Genomic DNA, 22,797 nt, shown 5'->3' with positions numbered 1-22,797 from the left:
GATAAATCTTACTAAAATCCTTTATCCTACCTGGTTAATATTCTGTATTCTTTGTAACTCTAAGCTAACTGATTTGTCAATATTCCTAATCCCTCTTCTTTTCTTGTTAAAATATGATCCCCAGGATATAACCTTTTAAAAGCCCTTCTATCAGATTTTGCCCTTCCAGTTTTCTTGCTACAATATTGAACCTAGAGACCTAGAGTTTTCTCTTAAAATTTTAATAAAGGCTGGATAAAAGGCTTTGGAACTTAAAAAAATTTTACTTCCCATTGCTGTATGCCATCTCACCAAGAATGCCCTTTTTTTTCTTGTCTATTCAACACAAAGGACCACATTAGGACTCACATTCTGTTCCCAGCATCATTTCAAGCCTTCTTTTTCCAAATTCCTTTGGTTGTTATGCTGATAACATTGATTTGGGCACTACTTAAGTTGTCACCAAGAAATGTTTAATGATTTTTCATGTTTTGACTCATAATTTTTGGAAGATAGGGGTTTTCCCTTCCATGTCTAGATATTCAGTATATTCTTAAAATCATAGACTCTTAGGGTTGGAAATACTCTAATATTAGTTCAATGAGTGCAAATGCATCCGTAGTGCTTGCATTCCCCCTTTAAAACATCCTGCTAGTTACCACCCACCAGGGATGGGGAACTCACTGTCTCCCATAGGAGATCATTTTATTTTCAGACAGCTCTGATGGTTGGAGAGCAAAAATATTACTCTCATTCTCCACTCTTCCTCAGCCACTATCGTTAGCTACAATTTCCATCCCGTGGGTCCAATTTTGTCCATTAGGGAAATACACAGCATTCTAAGCTCTTTCCTCCTGACAGATTTCAAACATCTCCAAAAAAACAAGATCTGCTTTCCCAACTAAACATCTCCCAATTCAGCTTTTTTAGGTAATGTGGCCTTGAGTTCCTTCACTGAGTCTTTCCACAGCTCAGGCACAAGCGCGTTCCTTGTGTTTTCCTGTCTCCCTTGAAGCGGGCTCCTCAAACTCCCCTCTCCCCACAACAGCCTCTACCTCTTGACCTATCACCCTTTCTAGCAAAAACCTTCTCTTCCCTAGTCTGGCCCAGAGTAAGGCATCTTCCTGCCACTTCCTCGATTCCCTGTAATCTATCTTCAAAGGAAAGAAAAGAGCATTATTTTTAATGGTAAAGTTTTTGCTTTCAAGCACTGTGGGAAGATAAATGATATAAAAACGATAATTAAAAAAAACCTCTAAAAGCGACAAAAAAGTTAAGCCCATAGATTTAAATTTCGAGGTCTGCCATTTTGGACCCCTTTTGAGAAGGTAAAAAGAAGACTTGGGAGTTCCCGTCGTGGCGCAGTGGTTAACGAATCCGACTAGGAACCATGAGATTGCGGGTTCAATCCCTGGCCTTGCTCAGTGGGTCGAGGATCCGGTGTTGCTGTGGCTCTGGCGTAGGCCGGTGGCTATGGCTCCGATTCGACCCCTAGCCTGGGAACCTCCATATGCCATGGGAGCAGCCCTAGAAAAAGCAAAAAGACAGGGAAAAAAAAAAAAAAGGGAAGACTTATTGACTGTCAGCTCACTGTGTATTTCTCAAGGTGGGGCTCATCCACCGTCCCCTCTCCACTTCCGACCCTCACTGAGAGATGGCCATAATAAACCCACTCTTTTAAGAAAGCACCTCTCCCCAGAATGTGATTTGGGCAAAAATCAGTGCTTCAGTGGTTAAAAATCTAGAAGGACTCCCAGATTGCACATAATCTCCACTAGATTTGTCCTACCTAGGAAGGTCTATCTCCTTTTGGAATTTTATCATTCCACTTAGATACTTCTTTGTTTGTCTTCTGGGCATTTATTGATCAAATATTTTCACCAAAAATAAACGAGGATATGTAGAACAAGAACTCAAAAAAGATCAAAGTTAGAAATAGAGGTTTGGGAGTCATTGGCATATATTTGATAATGAAAGCTACAGCAATGGATAGGAGTTATCTTGGAGAATCTATAGAAGAAAAGTGGGCTGGGAAACTTAGGGAACATCCATGTTTGCGGAGCAGGAGGAGAAAAAGTCATGGTCGGATGAGTAGTAAAAAAAAAAAAAGTAAAAGGTTATGACAAAAAACCAAAAGAGAAGACAACTTGAAGAAGGAAGGAGTGGTCCATGCTTCTGTCTTGTAGCGAGGTCAAAATAGGGTAAGGAAAGAAATGTGTCCATTGGCACACAAAAAAGTCACCGGCACCTTGGTAAGACAGAATCTAGACTGTGATGGGAGGAGAAGGTGGATACACTCCACGGAGTCTGCCTTAGACTGTGTGACCCCAAACTGAAGCTGATATTCCAAGTGTGGTGGAAGGTGAGACCATGTCCGCTGGGACCAATTCACTCTGTGTCTGGTAATGAACCCTCAGCCCACATGTAGTTGTCATTGGCAGTTCCGCTTACTGCACCACTCCAGTGACTCACACGCAAGGTAGTCTGCTTAAACTTTATGTCATTTCCACATGTGGCAGAACTAATTCATAACTTCTCATCTCATGCTTGTGTGGCGGAGTTTTAAAACTGAGTTCAGGTGTTCCCATTGAGGTTCAGTGGAAATGAACTTGACTAGTATCCATGGGGATGTGGGTTCGATCCCTTGCCCGGCTCAGTGGGTTAAAGATCTAGTGTTGCCATGAGCTGTGCTGTAGGTTGCAGATGTGGCTCAAATCTGGTGTTGCTGTGGCTGTGGTGTAGGCCAGCAGCTGCAGCTCCAATGTGACCACTAGCATGGGAACTTCCTATGCCACAGAAGTGGCCCCCAAACAAAGAAACAAACAAAAACTAACTTCAGAATCTACCTTACCTTGTTAGTTTCAGTTCTCTGTTCCAACCTATGGAAATAGTCTTTGTTCTAATACTGTCATCCTATGCATTAGCTATCTTTCTGGCTTTATGGCAACCATAGGTTTGATTTACATTGGTATTTCCATCCAAGTCATCAATAATGTTAAAGTCCCAAGCATTCAGGCAAGGGCTGGTTGGAAACTGGAAGAAACGGCTGGGTCTGAAGCCAATAACGAGTGTCTAAATGCTGACACTAGCAGGACTCAAGCCAGGGGATTCAGTGAATGTGAGACTAAGAGGTGTCCAGGGGAGGAAGAACAATGGATAAGTGATGGGGCAGAAGCCAGGAACTGAGCCAAATCTTAACCTAGATGAGCAGATGCAGTACAAAGTACAAATCTAGAAGCTAGAGAAATTAAAAGATTATCCAAAGTTGTAATAGGCTCAAGGGACAAAATCCATTTATAGACTAAATTTTAGTTTTTGGACTTCTAGGTGGCTTTTATTTCTTCTCTTCCATGTGCAAAGGTGTCTGTCCTTCAAAATTCCAAGCATTTTGAAAAATAAAAAAATACGGTGTAAGACAGGTCGTCTGGCTCTTTCCTAAGGAGCTTCTTACATGTAGCATGTTTTTGGTCTGGCCAGGTACCCAGCTATTACTAATTTACCTAACTCTACTGGCATCTACTTCATACTTCTCTTCTTGTCCCCAAGGAGTTAAGATTTTATAAGGAAAGTTCGTGGGGAGCAAGAATAGTGGAGACAAGGGGAGGAAGGTGAAATGTCAATAACTTTTCACTAGGGTTCCCCTACTGTATTCATTTTCTGTTCTGGAATTTCATCAAAGATTAGCATCAGAATTATGTTATTTTTGTCTTTTTAGGGCTGCACCTGTGACCCATGGAGGTTCCCAGGCTAGGGGTTCAATCAGCTGTAGCCGCTGGCCTATACACAGCCACAGCAACGAGGGATCTGAGCCACGTCTGTGACCTACACCATAGGTCACAGCAACACCAGATCCTTAACCCACTGAGCAAGACCAGGGATTGAACCTGTGTCTTTGTGGATACTAGTCAGATTTGTTTCCATTGAACCACGATGGGAACGCCTAGATTTATTTTAATTATGCTAAAGGAGAAAGCCTCAGAAGAAGTTGAAAGTACAGAGAGCCAATATTCTTCCCAGTGTAAAGAAAGGGTTTCTCACAGTGAGAATTGCCCCTGAATGGAAAGGACCTCTTTGCAGATTCGTAAGACATCCACCATTAGACATTTTTCAACTCAAGGCCAGTGGCCCTGGGCCACACAATCTGCATCCTTGCCCTGATTTGTGGTATGAGAGAGTGCAGGATGGAGAGGCTGCTGGTTTAAAATTCTATAACCTTTGGATGAAGACAATGTGCCAGAGGTCAATTCAAGCCTGGAAAAAGAGATCGTCCATCCTCTTTGTAATGGAGCTTCTAAATCAGTATGTTCCATAGAAATATGATATGAATCATAACATAATTTAAAATGTTCTAATAGTCACATTAAAAAGGTGAAACAGGTCAAATTAGTGTTCATGGAGTTCCTGCTGGGGCACAGTGGAAAGAAATCCAACTAGGAACCCTGAGTTGTGGGTTTGATCCCTGGCCTTGCTCAGTGGGTTAAGGATCTGGCGTTGCCTTGAGCTGTGGTGTAGGTCGCAGCCTTGACTCAGATCTGGCGTTGCTGTGGCTGTGGTGTAGACCAATGGCTGCAGCTCCGATTAGACCCCTAGCCTGGGAACCTCCATATGCTGTGGGTGTGACCCCCCAAAAAAATATTAGTGTTCATAATGTATTTTATTTAACCCAATATATCTAAAATACTATCACTTAAATATAGAATCAATATAAAGAATCATCAGATATGCTACATTATTTTTTCATAACAAGTCTTTGAAATCCAGTATATATTTACACTTACGGCCTAATCACATTTCAATAGCCACATGCAGCCACTGGCTACCATATCAAACAAGACAGTTTTAGAATTTGCTTTTAACAAAATCATGAATCAGACTTCTGGGAGTAGGAAAAAAAAACTTAATAAATACACAAAAATGGTTCCTAAAATCTAGGTTTCCTGGCATCGGAGAGGAACGGAAGTGATGGGAAAACACTTCTGTTTACCTGGTTTTCCTTCACACTTCCTTGAGTGACTGCTCTCATCACGTCCCTGCTTTCTCGCCAAAACCTAATATTAAGTACATTAAATAACTTCACAAACTGTTAAGTTTTCTTATCAACTTCCCACAGGCTCCACCTCTCCAAAAGTGAAACAGTAAGCACTAGCTCTCTAGTCCTTTTATGTTAATCCTAACTCTATTTAATTCTTTTATTCTCTCCTTTGATTCCAGGAGCACCTGCAATTACTGATATTATAGCTTTTAGTGTTTACTAGCTGTGTCTCTTCTCATCATGGGATTTAAGTACTCTCCAGGGAAGCTGCCTTGCAATATTTCCAGTAACACCTCATCTCTGCATCTTATATAGATGAGAAAGGATAGAGAAAGTCACAAAGCTCATAAACTGGGCTATCTCTGTAACTAAAATTTCTCGGAGGCTTTGTCGGAATAATAACACTTCTGCAAGGAGAGCCTATTATTTATTGACTTAGGGATTTGACAGGTAAACTGCACGTAACAAAATTAAAAATAAAATGTGATTTTCTAGAATTAAGCCATTTTAAGAATTCAAAAACTCAGGAGTTCCTGCAGGGGAACAGTGGGTTAAGAATCTGACTGCAGTGGGTTGGGTTGTTAAGGAGGCGTGGGTTCGATCCCTAGCCCAGTACAGTGGATTAAAGGATCTGGTGTTGCCACAGTTGTGGCACAGGTCGTAGCTGCAGCTTGGATTCAGCCTCTAGCCTGAATACTTCCACATGCCATGGATGTGGCCATAAAACAAACAAACTGAAAAACTCGTACTTGCATCTTCACTATAAGTATCATCATGACTGTAAAAACACCCAAACAGGAGTTTGGTACAGACTGCCAAGTGCCAAATTGGCGCTCTATTTGTTATCCTCTTCTCCTTTCTAGTAATAGGATCTTCTGAGTTTAAGCTGGGCACATGGCTGCCCAATTAAAGGCAAAAAAATCTCAGCCTTCCTTGCAGCTTGGTGTAACAGGCTGAATAACTCCTTTCCAATGAGATGTGAGCATTAAGTGATGCATGCAGCTTCCTTGTCCATTCTTTATGAAGGAAACTACTTTCTCTCCTCCATCTCTCTACCCTTCATGGCAGCTAGAATGTTTATGTGGTGCTAGTGAACCACCTTCTAACATAGAGATGCCTATCAGGGGACAGAATAGCAACCTGAGTTCCTGAATGACTTCGTGGAGTAGAATTGTTCATTGGGACTGAATCACCCACCTGCTTGTGAATATTACTTGGGAGACTGGGAGAGAAACAACTTTCTCTCTTGTGTAAGTCACTGTATTTGGGATCTCTTTCTCACAGCCTCTGGGCTTATACCATAACTAATGAAAGGGTTTGGCGTCATCCTCACTATCATGCGAACTATGATCAAGACTTTTATTTTTTACCATCTTTATACTATATGAGACTGTCTCCTTCAAAGACATAGGGACTTTTTAATTTTAACTTAGAAAAAACAGGCTTTTACTACTTTGGGGGGGGGAGGTTGAATTGTTAGTATTAAAATGACACAATACGGTGTTTATGGAATCTTTATAAACATAAAAGGATTGCAAGTGGAAAGTCATTGGGTTGATCTCAAGCTAACAATCCACAATGGCAGCGGGTTAATGGTATTTCTGCAAACATTTTAGCCAGATGATGTTTTTAGCCCACCTCCCAGGTAATGTAATCCAATTGACACGCACATGCTTCCAGAATAATTGCTTTTTCAGGCAGAAGGAGGGACACTGAAGTAAAGAGAAGCATTATCTTTCCATTCACTCCATGGAAGGGGTTGTTTACCTGTGGATAAAGCTGACCTAGTTATTTGGGAGACTGATTTGGTTCACCACATTATAAGACCTTATAAAACGGCCTCATAAGATGTTAATAGTTTAATTAAATTTCTCCCCCCCCCCTTTTTTTTGGCTGTGCCTGTAGCGTTCGGAAGTTCCTGAGCAAGGACTGAACCCACACCACAGCAGTAACCATGTAACCAGAGACACAGCAGTGACAGTATCAATTGTTAACCTGCTGAGCCACCAGGGAACTCCAACTGTCCAACTTCTTATGTGTTTCATTTGTTAATGTGACAGCAAACCTAGTTTAACCTGCTGTTGGCATATCATTCTATTAATTTTCTTTCATTCCTCTCAAATTATTTAATGGATATAATTTTTCTATCAACATTCACTGAGTAGCTACTGCATACGGAACACCCCTGAAGGAATTGGCCAAATAAGATAAAGACCTTTCACTCCTTATCTCACTTGACATTCCTGCCATATGTGACACTATTGGCCACTCCCTCCTTGAAAACTTCTCATCCTTTGACTTCTGTGACTCTATCCAAATTTTCTGATCTTGTCTTTGCTATTCTTCTATTCTTTTTTTTAGGGCGGCACCTGCAACATATGGAGGTTCCCAGACTAGGGGTCGAATCAGAGCTACAGCTGCCAGCCTACATCACAGCCATAGCAACTCTAGATCTGAGCCACGTCTGCAACCTACACCACAGCTCGCTGGCAATGCTGGATCCTTAACCCACTGAGCAAGACTAGGGATTGAACCAGCATTCTAATGGATACTAGTTGGGTTCATAAACTGCTGAACCAATGGGAACTCTCAATTTTCTACTTCTTCTTTTTTTTTTTTTTTTTTTTTTTGGCTTTTTAAGGCTGCACATGCGGCATGTGGAGATTCCCAGGCTAGGGGTCCAATTGGAGCTGTAGCTGCCGGCCTGCACCACAGCCATAGCGACATGGGATCCCAGCTGAGTCTGTGACCTACACCACAGCTCAGGGCAATGATGGATCCTTAACCACTGAGTGAGTCCAGGGATCAAACCCACATCCTCATGGCTGCTAGTCAGGTTTGTTAACCACTGAGCCACGATGGGAACTCCCTACTCATCTACTTCTTAAACGTTGGAACCTCCAGTGTTCCTTCCTGACCCTTCTCTTTTCACCCTTCATTCTTAGCCTTTTCAAAGTCACCAACCCCTTGGAGAATGTGATAAAAACACATCCTGTGGGGAGGGCTTTTGCATTTCATTTTAGGGTTACATGGACCTCCTGAAGCAGCTGGTGACTCCCTTTGCATCCTTACCCCTCAGGTGAAGAACTGGTTTTCCATGGCTTTAACTACCACCTGTGGTACTTAATGACTCTCAAATCTTTTACACTCAGCTGGACTCTCTCTCTCTCCAGACCCATGCATCCAGCTGCTTCATGCATTCCCTCACTTGGATGTAAACAGGCATCTTAAATTCAAGCTCATCATGTCCCAACTGAACTTACCTATTACCCTCTCCCCAGGTGCCCCTCATCCCATGGTTGCCATTTTGGCGAGTGGCACCACCATCCAATAAATTGCTCAACTTACAAAGAAACAAAAGCATCAACCCAGATCCCTAATCTGAAAAAAATGTTTGTTGAATGACTAAATGACTAAATGAATGAAAAATGCATCAAGTATAGCAAAGACAACAGAGAATGACTATTGAGAATGATATGGTGAAGCTTATGTTCAAATGTGCACACAAGGGCTAAAGGCTGGCTTAATTAAGCAAAGTTGTCAACCAAATGAATATTTATTAAGTAACAGGACAATGCACTGTGTTAAGTACTGATTTTATTAAGGATTAGACTTTAACAATATTTTCTGGGTAATGAACATGATTTTTTGGAAAAAGAAGTAGTCACTGTATTTCAAGTGAGATAAATACTATTTATTAAGCTCAATCAAGAAATGTAAATTATTAATAACTTCCTTGTTATGACACCTTCAAAGATTTCATGGTAGTTTACACATAGTAGCTATTACACTGAATACTTAAGAAAATGGGACACTCTTTGGTGTGTAATTTCATTACATTTGGCAGCTTTGCCTTCCTGAACACCCTAAGCTCTTTATTTGCTTTTCTCTGATGGCACTTATTTTCTGCATCATTTTATGATCGTGTGTATGTTTTATCTACTTTATCAGAGAGGTTCCCCTCATCAAAGACTCTGGGCATACTCAGTTTTGTGTGTGGTGTTTTTTTTGGGGGGAAGGGTTGTTTTTTTTTGTCGTTTTAGGGCCACACTCGAGGCATATGGAAGTTCCCAGGCTAGGGGTCAAATCACAGCTCTAGCTGCCAGCCTACGCCACAGCCAGTCATGCCAGATCTGAGCTGGGTCTGCAAACTACACCACAGCTCACCGCAACACCAGATCCTTAACCCACTGAGTGAGGCCAGGGGTGTAACCCGAGTCCTCATGGATACTAGTTGGGTTCATTACCACTGCACCACCACAGGAACTCCTGATTTTGTGTTTTATATTTGGGAGAGGAACAGTAAATTGTGAAGGCTTTTCAATATCAAATAGCCCATTTAGGAGTTCCCATCGTGGCTCAGTGGTTAGCTAATCCAACTAGGAACCATGAGGTTGCAGGTTCGATGCCTTGCTCAGTGGGTTAAGGATCCGGCGTTGCTGTGGTTGTGGTATAGGCCAGTGGCTACGGCTCCAATTAGACCCCTAGCCTGGGACCCTCCATATGCCCTGGAAAAGACAAAAAGACAAAAAAAAACCACAACAAACAACCATTTAAAGATAATATCAAATGTCCCATAAGTCAAAGGAATCGTGTTATAATTGGTGCGTTGACGTTTGTCATGTTTTCCAGTATGACAGCAGCCGACTGAATAGTTAAGTACTTTACAGATGTTTGTTTTAGTTCTTTAAGGCAGCAGAGAACATGCTAACCAGTTTTAGAAAGTTATTCATGAGGCCAGGTATTGGCTAGTTGAATGCTGCCTCCAGGGCCAGACTGCGTGCACGTGAAACCTGGCTTTGTCATTCGGTGACGCCAAGAGGGCCTCTTGGTGCCTCACTTTCCTCGCCTGGAAAATGAGAATCGTAACAGTACTTACTTCACAGAATTGCTAAGAGGATAACAAATAATGCAGGCACACAATGCACACAGAATGGTGTTCATTAGACACGAGCCATGATTTTCTTACAATAACAGGAAGAAAGGGGGAGGGGACGGGATCATTTATTAGGAAAGAAGGAAATTTTCTTCTTTGGAAAATACAAAACAGAAATCATCTCTCCTGTCTTCCCTCCTTGACCATGACACCAAAGAGGCTTTGGGGGCATTTTTAAGATGTAGGTAAGAGTTGAAACACATTTTATGATCCAGCAAATAGGTGTTACTTCCACACAAATCACATTCTATCCTTTTTAGCATTCCCTACTCAAAAGATTGTTTCCCCTCCCAGGCAAAGGGAACAGATTGTATGGTGTGGTTGTCCCCTGCTCCCTTCCTTCCCTTCACCCCAAAAGAAGCTTCCTAGAAATGAAAGAAAGAGCCTGGATCTAGCCAATTCTGAGGCCCAATGCAAAAAAAAAAATGTATCCGAGGATTCCAGGTTACCTAGTCGGCCATGCTGTCCTCTTCCAATGTTTTCAATCTGCCTTTGCTGCCAGCGTCACTCTTGGGAGCCCACTACTGGCAAGACTTCAGGCAGCATCAGAGGTGGGAAGAGAGTCTGACTGCAGCTTAACCTTAGTGCAGAAGCTGCAAAGAATAGTATACTTCATACTGGGCGGCCATGAGAAACAATGAAACAATAGCCTCGGAGGGTCAGCCCAGTCATGGGATGGTGACTGGCAGAGGGCTGGCTTTGCCTCACACAAGAGCGCTTAGTTCTGGAGGCCCGCTCACTCCTGAGTCACATGGCGATGCGTCTCTGCCATGAGGAACCCACAGATGAACAAAGGCCGGCATTTCCCAACCCATATACATTCACAGACAGCTGTATTATTTACCGCTGCAGGGAAAGGGCACTGCACAGGGAAGGGATTTTAGTCTTCCCTGGAAAAGGAATGATCTTTGCGTAAATTTTCAAGGAATCCTAGAGAAGGGCTTTCTAGTTCCCACAAGTGACCAGTAAATCTAATTCTGTATCCAAAAGGTCGTATGCATGTGTGTGTTTGACCTATAATGGACACATAACATTATATTCGTTTCAGGTGACAACATAATGCTTCTATACTTGTATATACTGCAAAACAATCAGAGTAAATCTAGTTAACATCTGTCACCACAGTTACCAAATCTTTTCCTTGTGATTAGGAAGTTAAAGATCTACTCTCTTAGCAACTGTCAAATATGAAATAGAGTGGTATTAACTACAGTCAGCAAGGTGTACCTTATATCCCCATGACATTTATAACTGGAAGTCTATAACCACAGGGATGATTTTTATATTATACCTAAATGGTAAAAATTGGGTGCAATTTTTTCCTCTGAGTAAGGATAAATGGAAACAGACATCCAGTTTAGTCAATAGCAATGTTCTTGGGCAAACATAGTTGAAAATATAGTTTAATTTTGGATTTCCCTTGTGGCTCAGTGGGTTAAGGATCTAATGTTGTCACAGCAGTGGCTCTGGTTATTGCAGTGGCATCAGTTCGACCCCAGACCCTGGAACTTTTGTATGTCACGGGAGAGGCCAAAAAAAAGAGGACTTTCCATTTTGGTTCAGCAGGTTAAGAACCTGATGTAGTCGGCGTTCCCGTCGTGGCGCAGTGGTTAACGAATCTGACTAGGAACCATGCGGTTGCGGGTTCGGTCCCTACCCTTGCTCGGTGGGTTAACGATCCGGTGTTGCCATGACCTGTGGTGAAGGTTGCAGATGCGGCTCGGATCCCGCGTTGCTGTGGTTCTGGCGTAGGCCGGTGGCTACAGCTCTGATTCGACCCCTAGCCTGGGAACCTCCATATGCCAAGGCCCAAGAAATAGCAAAAAGACAAAAAAAAAAAAAAAAGAACCTGACGTAGTCTCCGTTGAGGAAGTGGCCTCGCTCAGTGGGTTAAGGATCTGGCATTGCCACTGTGAGCTGTGGTGTAGGTCGCAGTTGCGGCTCAGATCTGGTATAGCTGTGGCTCTGGCATAGGCCAGCAGCTGCAGCTCAGATTTGATCCCCAGCCTGGGAACTTCCATATGCCACAAGTGTGGCCATAAAAAGAAAATACATCCTAATTTCAATAATGGTCTTCTTCTTCCTACAATTTCCATCACATTTTAAAATGTTCCTTCAATCTGTCCAGTTTCTGGGTGACTCACTATTACGTTTTTCTTAGTAAAGGAGGAAACTTGTATTTCCTGTTAGCAGGATATTTTTCCCCTGAATTTGCCACCTAATTACACTGTTTTTTCTCCTTTTTGTTCAGTACAGCATGATGGGGCAAGAAAAAGCCAGGCCAGACGCACTTGCTGTGATGTGTTCATATCTGAGAGAATCTGACATTGTTGGGGGATGGAGGCCCTGGAGGTAATGTAGACAGTTTGGGTGATCACATAAGTTACTGTTTAAATTGGGACTTTTTTGGGGTCTTTTTTTGCCTTTTCTAGGGCTGCTCCCGCGGCATGTGGAGGTTCCCAGGCTAGGGGTCCAATTGGAGCTGTAGCGGCCGGCCTACACCAGAGCCACAGCAACACGGGATCCGAGCCGTGTCTGAGACCTACACCACAGCTCACGGCAATGCTGGATCCTTAACCCACTGAGCAAGGGCAGGGATCGAACCTGTAACCTCATGGTTCCTAGTCAGATTCGTTAACCACTGCGCCACGACGGGAACTCCTAAATTGGGACATTTTTGAAAATGAAAGGGAATACTAATCAAATAGGATGAGAGGACAACGATGTAAATCAAGACTGTTACAGGCAAATCAGAATTTATGGTCATCCTAACATGGTCTGGACTTTATCCACATCGTGACTGTACCATTTCCCTGCTTTTGACCTTCACAAAGTGAAGCTATAACCTCTCTGAACTTCATTCTTTTCATCTGTTGAACAAGGATAATACTTCCCACATGTTAAGGGAAGGGGGGCCATCCTTAGTGGATCATATCCTTTGCAAATATTATCCTGAGGGTGTCTGCACGTATGCCTTAAAATTCTTCAGCTGGGACAGTGTGATATGATGAATGGATGAGGTTCAGTGATACTCAAGGTGCAATCAGTTGCCCCATCACAAATCCCCACTCCAGGATGGTCTCATTAGGAAGACTCCCTATAGAGGTAGGTGCAAAAGTACAGTTGTCCACCTGAAGACCAAAGGTCATCCTCTTTAATATAAAAAATGTCAAAGGTGAATTTTCATTGCCAAAATTAGTGGCTAGGCATCATAATGGATGTTAGAAATGTCTCTCATTGATAGAACTAGTGGTTTCCAAGCTACGTGGACTAGCTGCAATAGTTGAGGGGCACTCCCACTGCTGTGCAAACATGCTGTGGAAAGCTGGACCATTAGAAATGGTGTGTGAGAGGGAGGACTTCCAGCTGGCTGATGCTTACTATATAAGGATGATAGAATCCTGCCTCTGGAATAGTGTTCAAATGCCTCCAGGGACTCTTTCATGCAAACTCATGATTGCAGAACCCAAAAGGACAGAGACCTGACACTTTATCAGACACACACGACAGGTGGTATGTGCTACATTGTCTCTGCTTGCTAACAAAATGTTTAACAAATGTATGACAGAAAGTGGCCTATGACTTGGTTTAATTATAAGCGGGTTAGGAGGGTGTTGGAGAATAGTTAATTTTCAACCCAGTTCCTATTTTGGCTGCTATCACTATCTACCAAAAATAAGCCAGCAGTTGCACATAATTAAACTATTTGCAAGTTATTTCCCCCTTCTTAACCACTAATGTAATTTGACATCTAGAACTCCAGCCCACCGCTGTTGGCCATATGAAATGAAACAACAAAGCAAAACAAAAAAGACTGAGTCTTCGAGGAACTGGCTTGCATAGAAGAGCAAATGGCAGATGTAGGTTGAGAAGTCAAGTCATGTGATTTTAAGTTCTGTGTTCAGCAGTGGGCACAAAGCAAATGTGTGTGTTTGCGTGTGTGTGCGCGCGCGTGCACAGGCACACGCATGCACACACACCCACGTCAGATGAAAAGGAGGAGTGGGAAGGAAAGGGAAGTGATGTGAGGGGTTGTGGAGAAAAAACTTGAGACATTAGAGTGCAGTGCCCTGGGAACCCAGAGAGGGTGCTAAAATTGAGTGTAAGGCCCCAAAGCGCTGGGAAAGCTCTGAAGATATGTGCTCAAAAGCTAGTTCTATAACTAATAACCAAGTCCATTAACCTTTAGCATTGGGTTAAGAAGAGTACACTTGCACCCTTGAATCCTATCCCCTATAATATCAATAGCTGCTATTTATTGAGCTCTTTCAAATTGCGCTAAATGTTTTACATACATCATCTTCACAACATCCCTATAATGAAGTGTTACAATTAAACTGTTTAATCCACCTAACAAGCTCTGATGTAGGTAGTTATTCACATTTTTACAAGTGAGGAAATTAAGGCACAAGACAGTTCAGTAATTTGCTTAAGATGACGTGGCTAATAGCAGCAGAGCTGGCTCAGAGCCACCATTCTTGGCCACTATGCCACGTATGCAAGCTGTGCAGAATGCTGTTGAATGGTGTGGACTCAACCTCGTGGGCAGACTGAAATGTGAAGTAGAAACTATGTTAATAGGACAAAAGGTGGCTTTGGGAGAGGGGCCAGAGGCAAGATGTACTGGCTTGTGAACAGCCATGTGACTTGAAGCTGTTTCTGACACATGAAGGAGAGACCCAACCACAAAACCGAGCTTAACAGTCAGCATGACGTGGGAGCAAAACCTCTTGCTTGAGAGAACAGGTGCCTGCCTTACTGAGAGAAGTGAGATAATAATCTGAACCTGATGTGATTTTGAAGCTCTTGGCTCATGACTGAGAGGTGGAAAGAGCCCCAGGGACATCTTAGGGGGCAGTGAATCATTCAAACTTCCTGTTGTCTTTCTTGGAATTTGGATACCTCAGTCAGACAGCCAAGCACAGAGTCAGTCCGCAAGGACCCCGACTATCTTTTTCATGAAGCACTCTTTGTAGGGCTAGCTGTGTACGTAGAATAAGTGCTGACTTGATTTATTTAATGTTTGCAAGACTGGGCTCTCAGGAAGAAGAGTGTTCTCTAAATTCCACCCTTTATCGAAGAACAGGATAAGCAATTTGAAGAATGACAAAATCCCACTCCCAAGTTCTACACGAGAGTTTCAGGAGTAATTAGATCTGTCGTACTGAAGAATTCAAGTCATTTCAGGGCAACTGTGGCTGTGTGGTCGGTCTCACCCAGCTGGCCCGATTCCTGGGATAATTTCTGAGCCGTAATATTAAAGTGGAGACTCTCTTTTATGTTTGTGAATCCATATGACTCCAACCAGGGCTTCCTACCCCTCCCTACCTCCTGATTCATCCAGGTAAGCAAGCAAAGAGAACCCCAGGTGAACATACATATTTACATAAGCTGCAAGGCTGTGCAAACAAACTCTTATCTGGTTAAAGGGCATTTTATAACTGGCTCTTATTTCTTACCATTTTTAATGAGCTTTACACATCTGAAACCTCTTTCATAGTCTTTAAAAGTCCTCATCCTAGCCTTCCACCAGTGTTTTCCCCCTTGCATAACACACCAAGGTCTCTCTCATTTTTAACTCCTCTATCCTTTTTATGACTAAGTGTATTCGGTCTAAAATAATGTGTTGTAGGTTTTAAAAGAATGAATGCAGATTTTTCCTAGTGTCCATAAATTGCCAATTATCTTAGAATTTTTTCTTAATTTCCATTAAAGGGTTAAAATGGGTTCTTTTTTGAAATACATTTTGTGATCATATTTTTCTTTCATTTCCACAGGCTCCAACTTAGATATGTTATGCTGCAATGCTTTTTAGGCCATAGCTTTTATCCTTATGGTTTTGCAGAGATTAGTGAAAAATGGACTCAACCACTGGCTAGAGACTGAATTGCAGTAGGGAGAGAAAGATGCTTATTAAGTCAACTATGAATATGTTTTTTGCTCTCATTACACACTTTAAAATGCAATGTTAGCTGGAAAACAAATAAGCTACGGGAAATATCCCCAGACAATGCTACACACTAAAAGCCAGTAATTTTCTTAAAGACATTGTTTCTCAATGATAGTTACTAGTCAATTTTGATTTCTTATAAAGGCTTGGAGCATCAGGAAGGCAAAGAAAATTGAATTATTGCCAATAATTCACTACAAATAATTGACCACATTTCAATATAGCTGAAGGTCACTGACTATTTTTCTGTTTTCTTTGTTCCTAGTTTTCAAATACTGAATGACTGGTGTTGACCTTTAGCTGGCCATGTTCTCTGTGCCAGAGCCAAGAACAATCCACAGGTATTATTGACTTAGTGACTTAAAGCTGCCAAAGAGGATCCGGGATGGAACCAACATAGGGATGCAGGTCTGTAAAAAGGATAAAATTAAACATTGTACAGAAGTGGCCTTGTGCTTTCACAGCCTCCACATTAGTAGATAAAAACCATCTTATTTCTACTTTATAGACACGAAACTGAAGGAATAAGGAAACAAGTATATCCAGCATTTATTATTTTTAACAGAAGCACAGTGATGAGTTTTGGAACATACAGAGAAATAAGCTAAAGTCAATACCCTCCAAGCAGTCACAAACTAGTGGACAGGGCTGACTGTGAAAAACACAATAATAAAGACACACAATACAATAGGAGGATGACGTCTAATAGCTGGAAGGTTTTGGAAGGATTCCTCGGAGATGGAATCTGAGTCAGACGTCATGGGTAGTGAGTATTCTACAGAAAAAGTGGGATAGCAGAGGGAATAGTGAGCAAAGGCACCGAAAAGGATTTACCATGAGAACCTGTGAGTTTTCCCACAGGATTTCAGAGCAGGGCAGGGGTAGAAGGGATATAATGTGTTCAAGGGGTTTGTAGATGTCCTCAAATGCCAACTCTAGTAGCAATGCAGAGAAAAGTTAGGGAGGCAGGGAAATAATTTAGGAGGCCATCGTGATAGTTCAGGAAAGAGGTAATGGAGGCTTAAACTAAGCAGTAGAAAGAAAGAAAGTGATAGCAGAAGTAGAATCTATCTAACTGGCAAGTGACTGGGCACAGACCGTGGAGGAGCAGGATGCGTTGAAGATGATACTGACATTAATTTGAATCAGTGAACACATGACTTTTGAGCTTACTCTTGGGAATTTCTATTAGGGAGGAGGAAAAGTGGGTCTAGAAATCAGGATGTATATCAACCACAGGGATATGATGCTTGAATCCATATAAGTGGAAGAAATCACCACGGAATAGAGTACAAAGAAAAAAACGCACACACATAAACACTTTAAAATGCAGGAAGCACCTGCATTTTAAGGCAAAGAGGGGGCATGAAGGCGGAGGATTCATTGATCTCACCTGAATGGTCCGTCTGAGAGGAAAGCAGATGATGCAAGGTGATAGAAATCAAGGAAGAAACTTTCCAGAAAGGCAGCTCAGCTGCTGAGGGCACGAGGAGAAAGCAATTTCCTGTGGTCATAGAGGTCAAATCCAAGCTCCTAAACTCCACACCTACCCACTCAATTACCACGTGTGAAAAACGATGTGTATTTTCAAGAGGAACCTAATTCTCATTTTACCAATGTGAATCGGTGGGAATGGGTGATCAAAATAAATTGCAATTTCCAATCTTTATTAAACGTTCTTTGCAGCTCACACTATTTTCCTTACATTGAGCTTTTAAGATAACTATTATTAAGCAAGTGCGAGGCCTCCCCTGCCCTCCTTCATTTCACCCTTGTGGTTACATGCGAGGACTTCTGAGTCACAGAAGCTGGTTGGAATCTAACCCAGCAGATGAGGCTTGTAACCTAAGTTCTCCGACCTCAGCTTCCTCGTTTGCAAAATGGGACCGGGGTACTTACCAATTAAAGTTGCCAAGAGTACATGAGCGATTACAAGGAAAACTCTCAGCACACTGCCGTCAAAGGCTCGATTCATTTTTGCCTTTAACGTTTTGCAATCTCGGTGAGGGCAGAGGACAACTCCAAAAGCGTATGCATTTAGGGACTACTATTCCTTATGGCGTGCAGCACGGACCTGAGGCCATGTGAGCCTCATCTAGCCGGCACTCACGGAAATGTATTTGCAGGAAAAAGGCTAAAGAGCTGACAGGTTCCTGGGAACTATGCAACCCACAAAGGGAGGGCTGGTGCAAGACGCCAGGGAAAGCCAGATCGCAGGAACCGCCCGTGCCCCTCGGAGAACCACATGTCCCAGGGTGCAGCGCGCCCACCCCGGAATTTTAGCCCGGCGGATCCAACTGCGAGAGCTCCGAGGAGGGAGCAGTGCACGCTGGGACCGGTAGTTTTCAGGTCTCAAGTTCACGGGTCGGAGGACGGCCGAGGCTAGAGGTCCCTCCCCAGTCCCGCCTTTTGTCCACGTCTCACTTCTGCTGGCCAATACCCTCTCCTGTCCCCGGAGCCAGCCCCTCTCTGATCCGGTCCCCATTGGTCCTGAGGCTCAGCGTCTGGGGCCCTACCCGGAAGTCGCGTCGGGGGAGGTGGTTTCCTAGACTACGACACCGGAAAGCTGGGGGAGGCGCTCTGGGCCGCTGAGGGCGGAGGGCGGTGGCAGCGCTGGCGCTGGGGACCGGCTCGGTGGCTTCGGGAAACCGTTCGGCGACGGCGACCGCTCGCGTTCCTCCGCATCCCGCCCTCCGCACGGCTCGCAGCCCCTTTGCCACCGGCGTCCAGCAATGTGTCCCACCGGCCGGGCGTAGCAGCTGCGCGTGCGCGGAACCGCGGGGCCATGAGCGGAGCCGGCGGCGGCAGGGGCTGTGGGTCTCGGGTCCCCCAGCGAGCGCCATGGAACCTGGTGGCGGCGACGGCCGCGCTCTGTCTGGTGTCAGCCACATCCGTGTGGACGGCGGGGGCCGCGCCCATGAGCAGGGAGGAGAAACAGAGGCTTGGGTAAGGGCGCTTGGCAGCCTGGGGTGGGTTTCCTCGTGAGGCTGACCACAGGTTAGGTGCCTGTCATTGCGACCTGGGCGCGCAGTGGCCTCTCCTGTCGCGATGGGGACGGCTGTTGCCTCGAGAGGACCCTGGCGGGGTGGACAGGGTGCAGGAAGGACGGGGCCACCGCCCGCGATGCGATCTCGAGGGGACTCTCGGGGTGTCTCTGGGGCCGTCGGTGACATGTGCAAGCTCCTTGAGGCCAGCCGCGGTGTGTCAAGGCGGCTGCCATGTCAGTGGCAGGTGAAGGGGGCTGCAGCGTGTCCCTGCGCGTGAGAATTCTGCGGGTTGTCTTTCATCAGGGACGTGGTGAGATTTCTCGCATAAGTGAGCTCCCAGCTGGGAAAATGTTGCTGATCCCACAGTAGTTAAGGAAATCATGTTTACACCTGCTGTGGAAAAGGGGGTATTCATTGGAACCTGAACTTTAAACACTTTACCATTTCCTTGTGGTGTTTTCTTGTTTTGCACTTTCCTAATAGGATAGTATTTGATGGCAATATTTAAAAGACCTAATTAACTATGCTTTTTTATTCAAAGTAGTTTTAATAGGTTTTTTTGTTTGTTTTTTTAGGGCCGCACCCGCCGGCATATGGAGGTTCCCAGGCTAGGGGTCGAATTGGAGCTGTAGCTGCAGGCCTCTGCCACAGCCACAGCAATGCGCCAGATCCGAGCCACATCTAGGACCTACACCACAGCTCACCAGCAATGTGGATCCTTAACCCACTGAGCAAGGCCAGGGATCAAACCTGTGTCCTCATGGATACTACTCAGATTCGTTTCCACTGAGCCACATCAGGATCTCCATATTAGTCTTGAAAGCCGTAAATCTTCAGTTATCTGTACAGCATTGAACCCAGAGTCACTATCCCTAATGTACAATAGGTCCCACAAACAAATAAGGAATAAGCCAAGAACCAGTAGAAAATGGGCAAAGGGTGTTTAGAATTAATTCACACAAGAGGAGATACAGATGGTCAGTAAACATGAAGTTACTCAGTCTTATAATCTGAGAGATTAAAAAAAATGAAATAGCTGGGGTTTTTTTTTTTGTTTTGTTTTTTGCCATCAAGTTAATCAACAAAACGCAATACATGGATAGAGTACTGGATAGGTGGGATGTGGGAAGAAGCCTGATGGGAGTGTAAATTGCCGTAACTTATTGACAGTGTCTACTAAAATTTAAACAGTATGTACTCTTGGTTCATTAATCCCATCTCAGGGAATCTGTCCTACAGAAAACACTGTTAGAGATAGGTGTGCAAGAGTGTGCATTTTGAACTAATGGAACTGGTTCCTTGGAACATCCGTGTTATGGAATAATATTCAGACATTAAGGAGGAGGTAGGACTTTAGAAGGCTACGGGATATATTCCCAAGACAGAAACGATGTAAGTTGTAGAATAATATCTCTAGTGCCATCCTATTTTTTTGTTTGTTTTGTTTTTTTTTGGTCATGCTGGAGGCATTGCAGAAATTCCTGCGCCAGGGATCTAACCTGAGCCACAGCTGTAACAATAGGGAATACTTAACTGCTAGGCCACCAGGGAACTCCCTGTCCCATGTTTTTAAAAAAACAAAAACCAGAAAGAAATTGTTTAAGCTCAGGAAAACATTGAAAGATGACTGCCTCCTCGCGTTAGGATGGAGGGGAGGTGGAACCATCAGGTTTTGTTTTATATGCAGGCTTCCACATTGTTTAAATTGTTGCAAGAGTCTTGATTTAGTTTTTAAATAAAATAGCAATAAAAGATGCTTGTTGGGAGTTCCTGCTGTGGTGCAGTGGGATTGGCAGCATCTTGGGAGCACTGGGACAAGGATTTAATCCCCCTTCCTGCCCAGTGGGTTAAGGATCCTGCTCTGCTCCAGCTGCGGCTGAGGTTACAACAGTGGCTCGAATCTGATCCTGGCCTGGGAACTCCATATGCTTCCAGCAGCCAAAAAAAAAAAAGATGCTTGTTGGAAAAAATAAAGTATCAACTATAAAACAGAATTACCTGTAAACCATAGTAAGTATCTTAAATTTTCTGTTTATGGATTTAGTGTATCATTGATAACTGCTTGACTGAATACCCTACCCTGTGCCAGGCACTTTATATGTGCTATCTCTGTAATCCTCTCTATTTTGTAATGAGGCGGATGTGATCCCCATTTTGCAGATGGGGAAACTGAGACTCAAGTTTGACTTGTTCAAAGTCATAGAGTTGGTAAATGGTGAAGCCAGTATTCAAGCCAGGGTCTGTCTGTATGACTTCAGAGCCTGTGCTCTCCACTATGCTGAACTTCCATAAGACTGAAAGAAACTTAGGGACAGCAAGTATTTTTATTTGACCACTACTCCCCTTTCTTCCCTTTATATTAAACTTTTTTATTTGGGGAAAAGTCATTGGATAACTCAACTTTGACCAGAATTAATTTTTAATTGGAAAAGTCCAACTACATTGGCTTGAGATTTCAGCTCAAATTATGAGATCATTTATGAATGTGAAGTTATAATTATTTAGGCCAGTTAATTTAGATTGCCTTACTCTAGGGTAAGAGTGGAATAAGTCTAGAGCTATAAATCACAAATTCACAATTGCTTAACTGCTTTCTTCTCTGGGAATTTTTAGAAAACTGAATGCTGATTCGTTGGGTTTACCTGTACAGGTTTTTTTTTGAAAGCCCAAATAATGATTTATGATAAAGCAGAAAATGCCCCGTCCCTTTCCCACCCCCTCACAAAACTAAACTGATGATCAAGACTGGAATTGTCATAAATAGTACGCATTTGCTCAGTTGCTTGCAGTTTATAGTTTATGGACTTAATTACCTGGTCATATATAGTCCTAAACTTCCTGGAACTCATTTTTTGTTTTGTGTTTTAAATGTTACAGCAGTTGTTAATGTTTTTACCTAAAAAATGAAGTGTAAAACAGTCCAGTTTCTGTAGCATGTTGGCAAGCAATGTAACTTTAGTAAAAGCCGACTTATAGAAATTATTCAAAATGAAGAAAGAAACATAATCTTTGAGCTGTGGATCTGATTTCTAGTACATTTTTATCCAGTTGTTGAATAGATCTAAAGCCTTATAGAAAAATTTTTTTCTGTATAATATTCTACCATTCTGTATTTAAATATGTCTTCGTTAGCACTTATGTCTAATTGAGGGAGCGGGGAGCTCAACTGGGTATTAAACATCTCCACTTTGAAGTATGTGTTGTGAAATTTGATGATCATGTGGCTGCATAAGTGTAAGGATTGGAAAATAATGTGTCCTTATTTGCAGTCATGGTTTATTCATAGTGTTGAAGCTTGAATGCTGGCAAAATTGTGTAAACAAGTTAAAGCTTATGTTATTTATCTGTAATACACACGTCTAGGTGCAACTACTACTGATTATAAGAATTTACTTGTTGGCATTTTGTATTTTGTTTTAGTGGAAGGAAAAAAGAATTTCCATATTTTCGTTGATATCAGTGCTTGAAGGGAAATTTAACTTTTTTGTTTCTTAGCTAATTTGAGAGCTCTTTATCTGCAGCATCATAAGGAAATGTCTATAAGGATTCTTTGAGATACTCTGTAATTTTCTGAGATAGCTTGATCTATATCATACATATAAACACAAAGAATATCTTAGCAAAGTGGCTTACCCCCTTGTTTTTAACCAATAGGTGTTTTTAAATGATTAGTATTCATAAAAAGTTGTCGGGACTTAGCTTATTCAGTTCATAACTTTTAGTGTACTTGATTTTGCTGGTTATTATAACCAGGATCTGGAAATGAGTCCTTCTCTAGCTTTAGAGTGAAAAGGACTACATATCTAGCTTTATGATTACCGTATTTCATCATCTATGCTTACCATTTTTAAAACGACAATTGCAGTATAGCAGGAGGTAAAATAAAAATATATCCAGCCATTTTCTTTAATAC

At 42.8% G+C, this 22,797-nt stretch overlaps 1 protein-coding gene and 1 long non-coding RNA gene across 7 annotated transcripts in view; one reads left to right on the top strand and one right to left on the bottom strand.

The window, feature by feature from the left end:
• Nucleotides 5,639-18,360, bottom strand: LOC110262256. Its single transcript, XR_002347094.1, has 3 exons — nt 17,797-18,360; nt 17,291-17,374; nt 5,639-6,778 (listed from the first exon to the last, which is right to left on the bottom strand). It is a non-coding gene; the product is annotated as an uncharacterized LOC110262256 (long non-coding RNA).
• EDEM3 (ER degradation enhancing alpha-mannosidase like protein 3) overlaps nt 18,401-22,797 on the top strand; it is a 74,213-nt gene continuing 69,816 nt past the window's right edge. For 3 of the 6 annotated variants that reach the window (XM_021102627.1, XM_021102624.1, XM_021102626.1), the window contains exon 1: nt 18,471-18,843. In XM_021102627.1, coding sequence (XP_020958286.1) covers nt 18,683-18,843 — 161 coding nt within the window. In that variant the 5' untranslated portion in view covers nt 18,471-18,682. Of the gene's footprint in view, nt 18,844-22,797 lie in introns of all 6 variants that reach the window. The other 3 variants (XM_021102629.1, XM_021102625.1, XM_021102628.1) reach the window with 2 other exon arrangements.

The sequence above is a fragment of the Sus scrofa genome, chromosome 9 (genome assembly GCF_000003025.6).
Source record: "Sus scrofa isolate TJ Tabasco breed Duroc chromosome 9, Sscrofa11.1, whole genome shotgun sequence".
NCBI lineage: Eukaryota > Metazoa > Chordata > Mammalia > Artiodactyla > Suidae > Sus > Sus scrofa.
The sequence above is the reverse complement of the archived record's forward strand: the minus strand, read 5'-3'. Positions and strand labels throughout refer to the sequence as shown.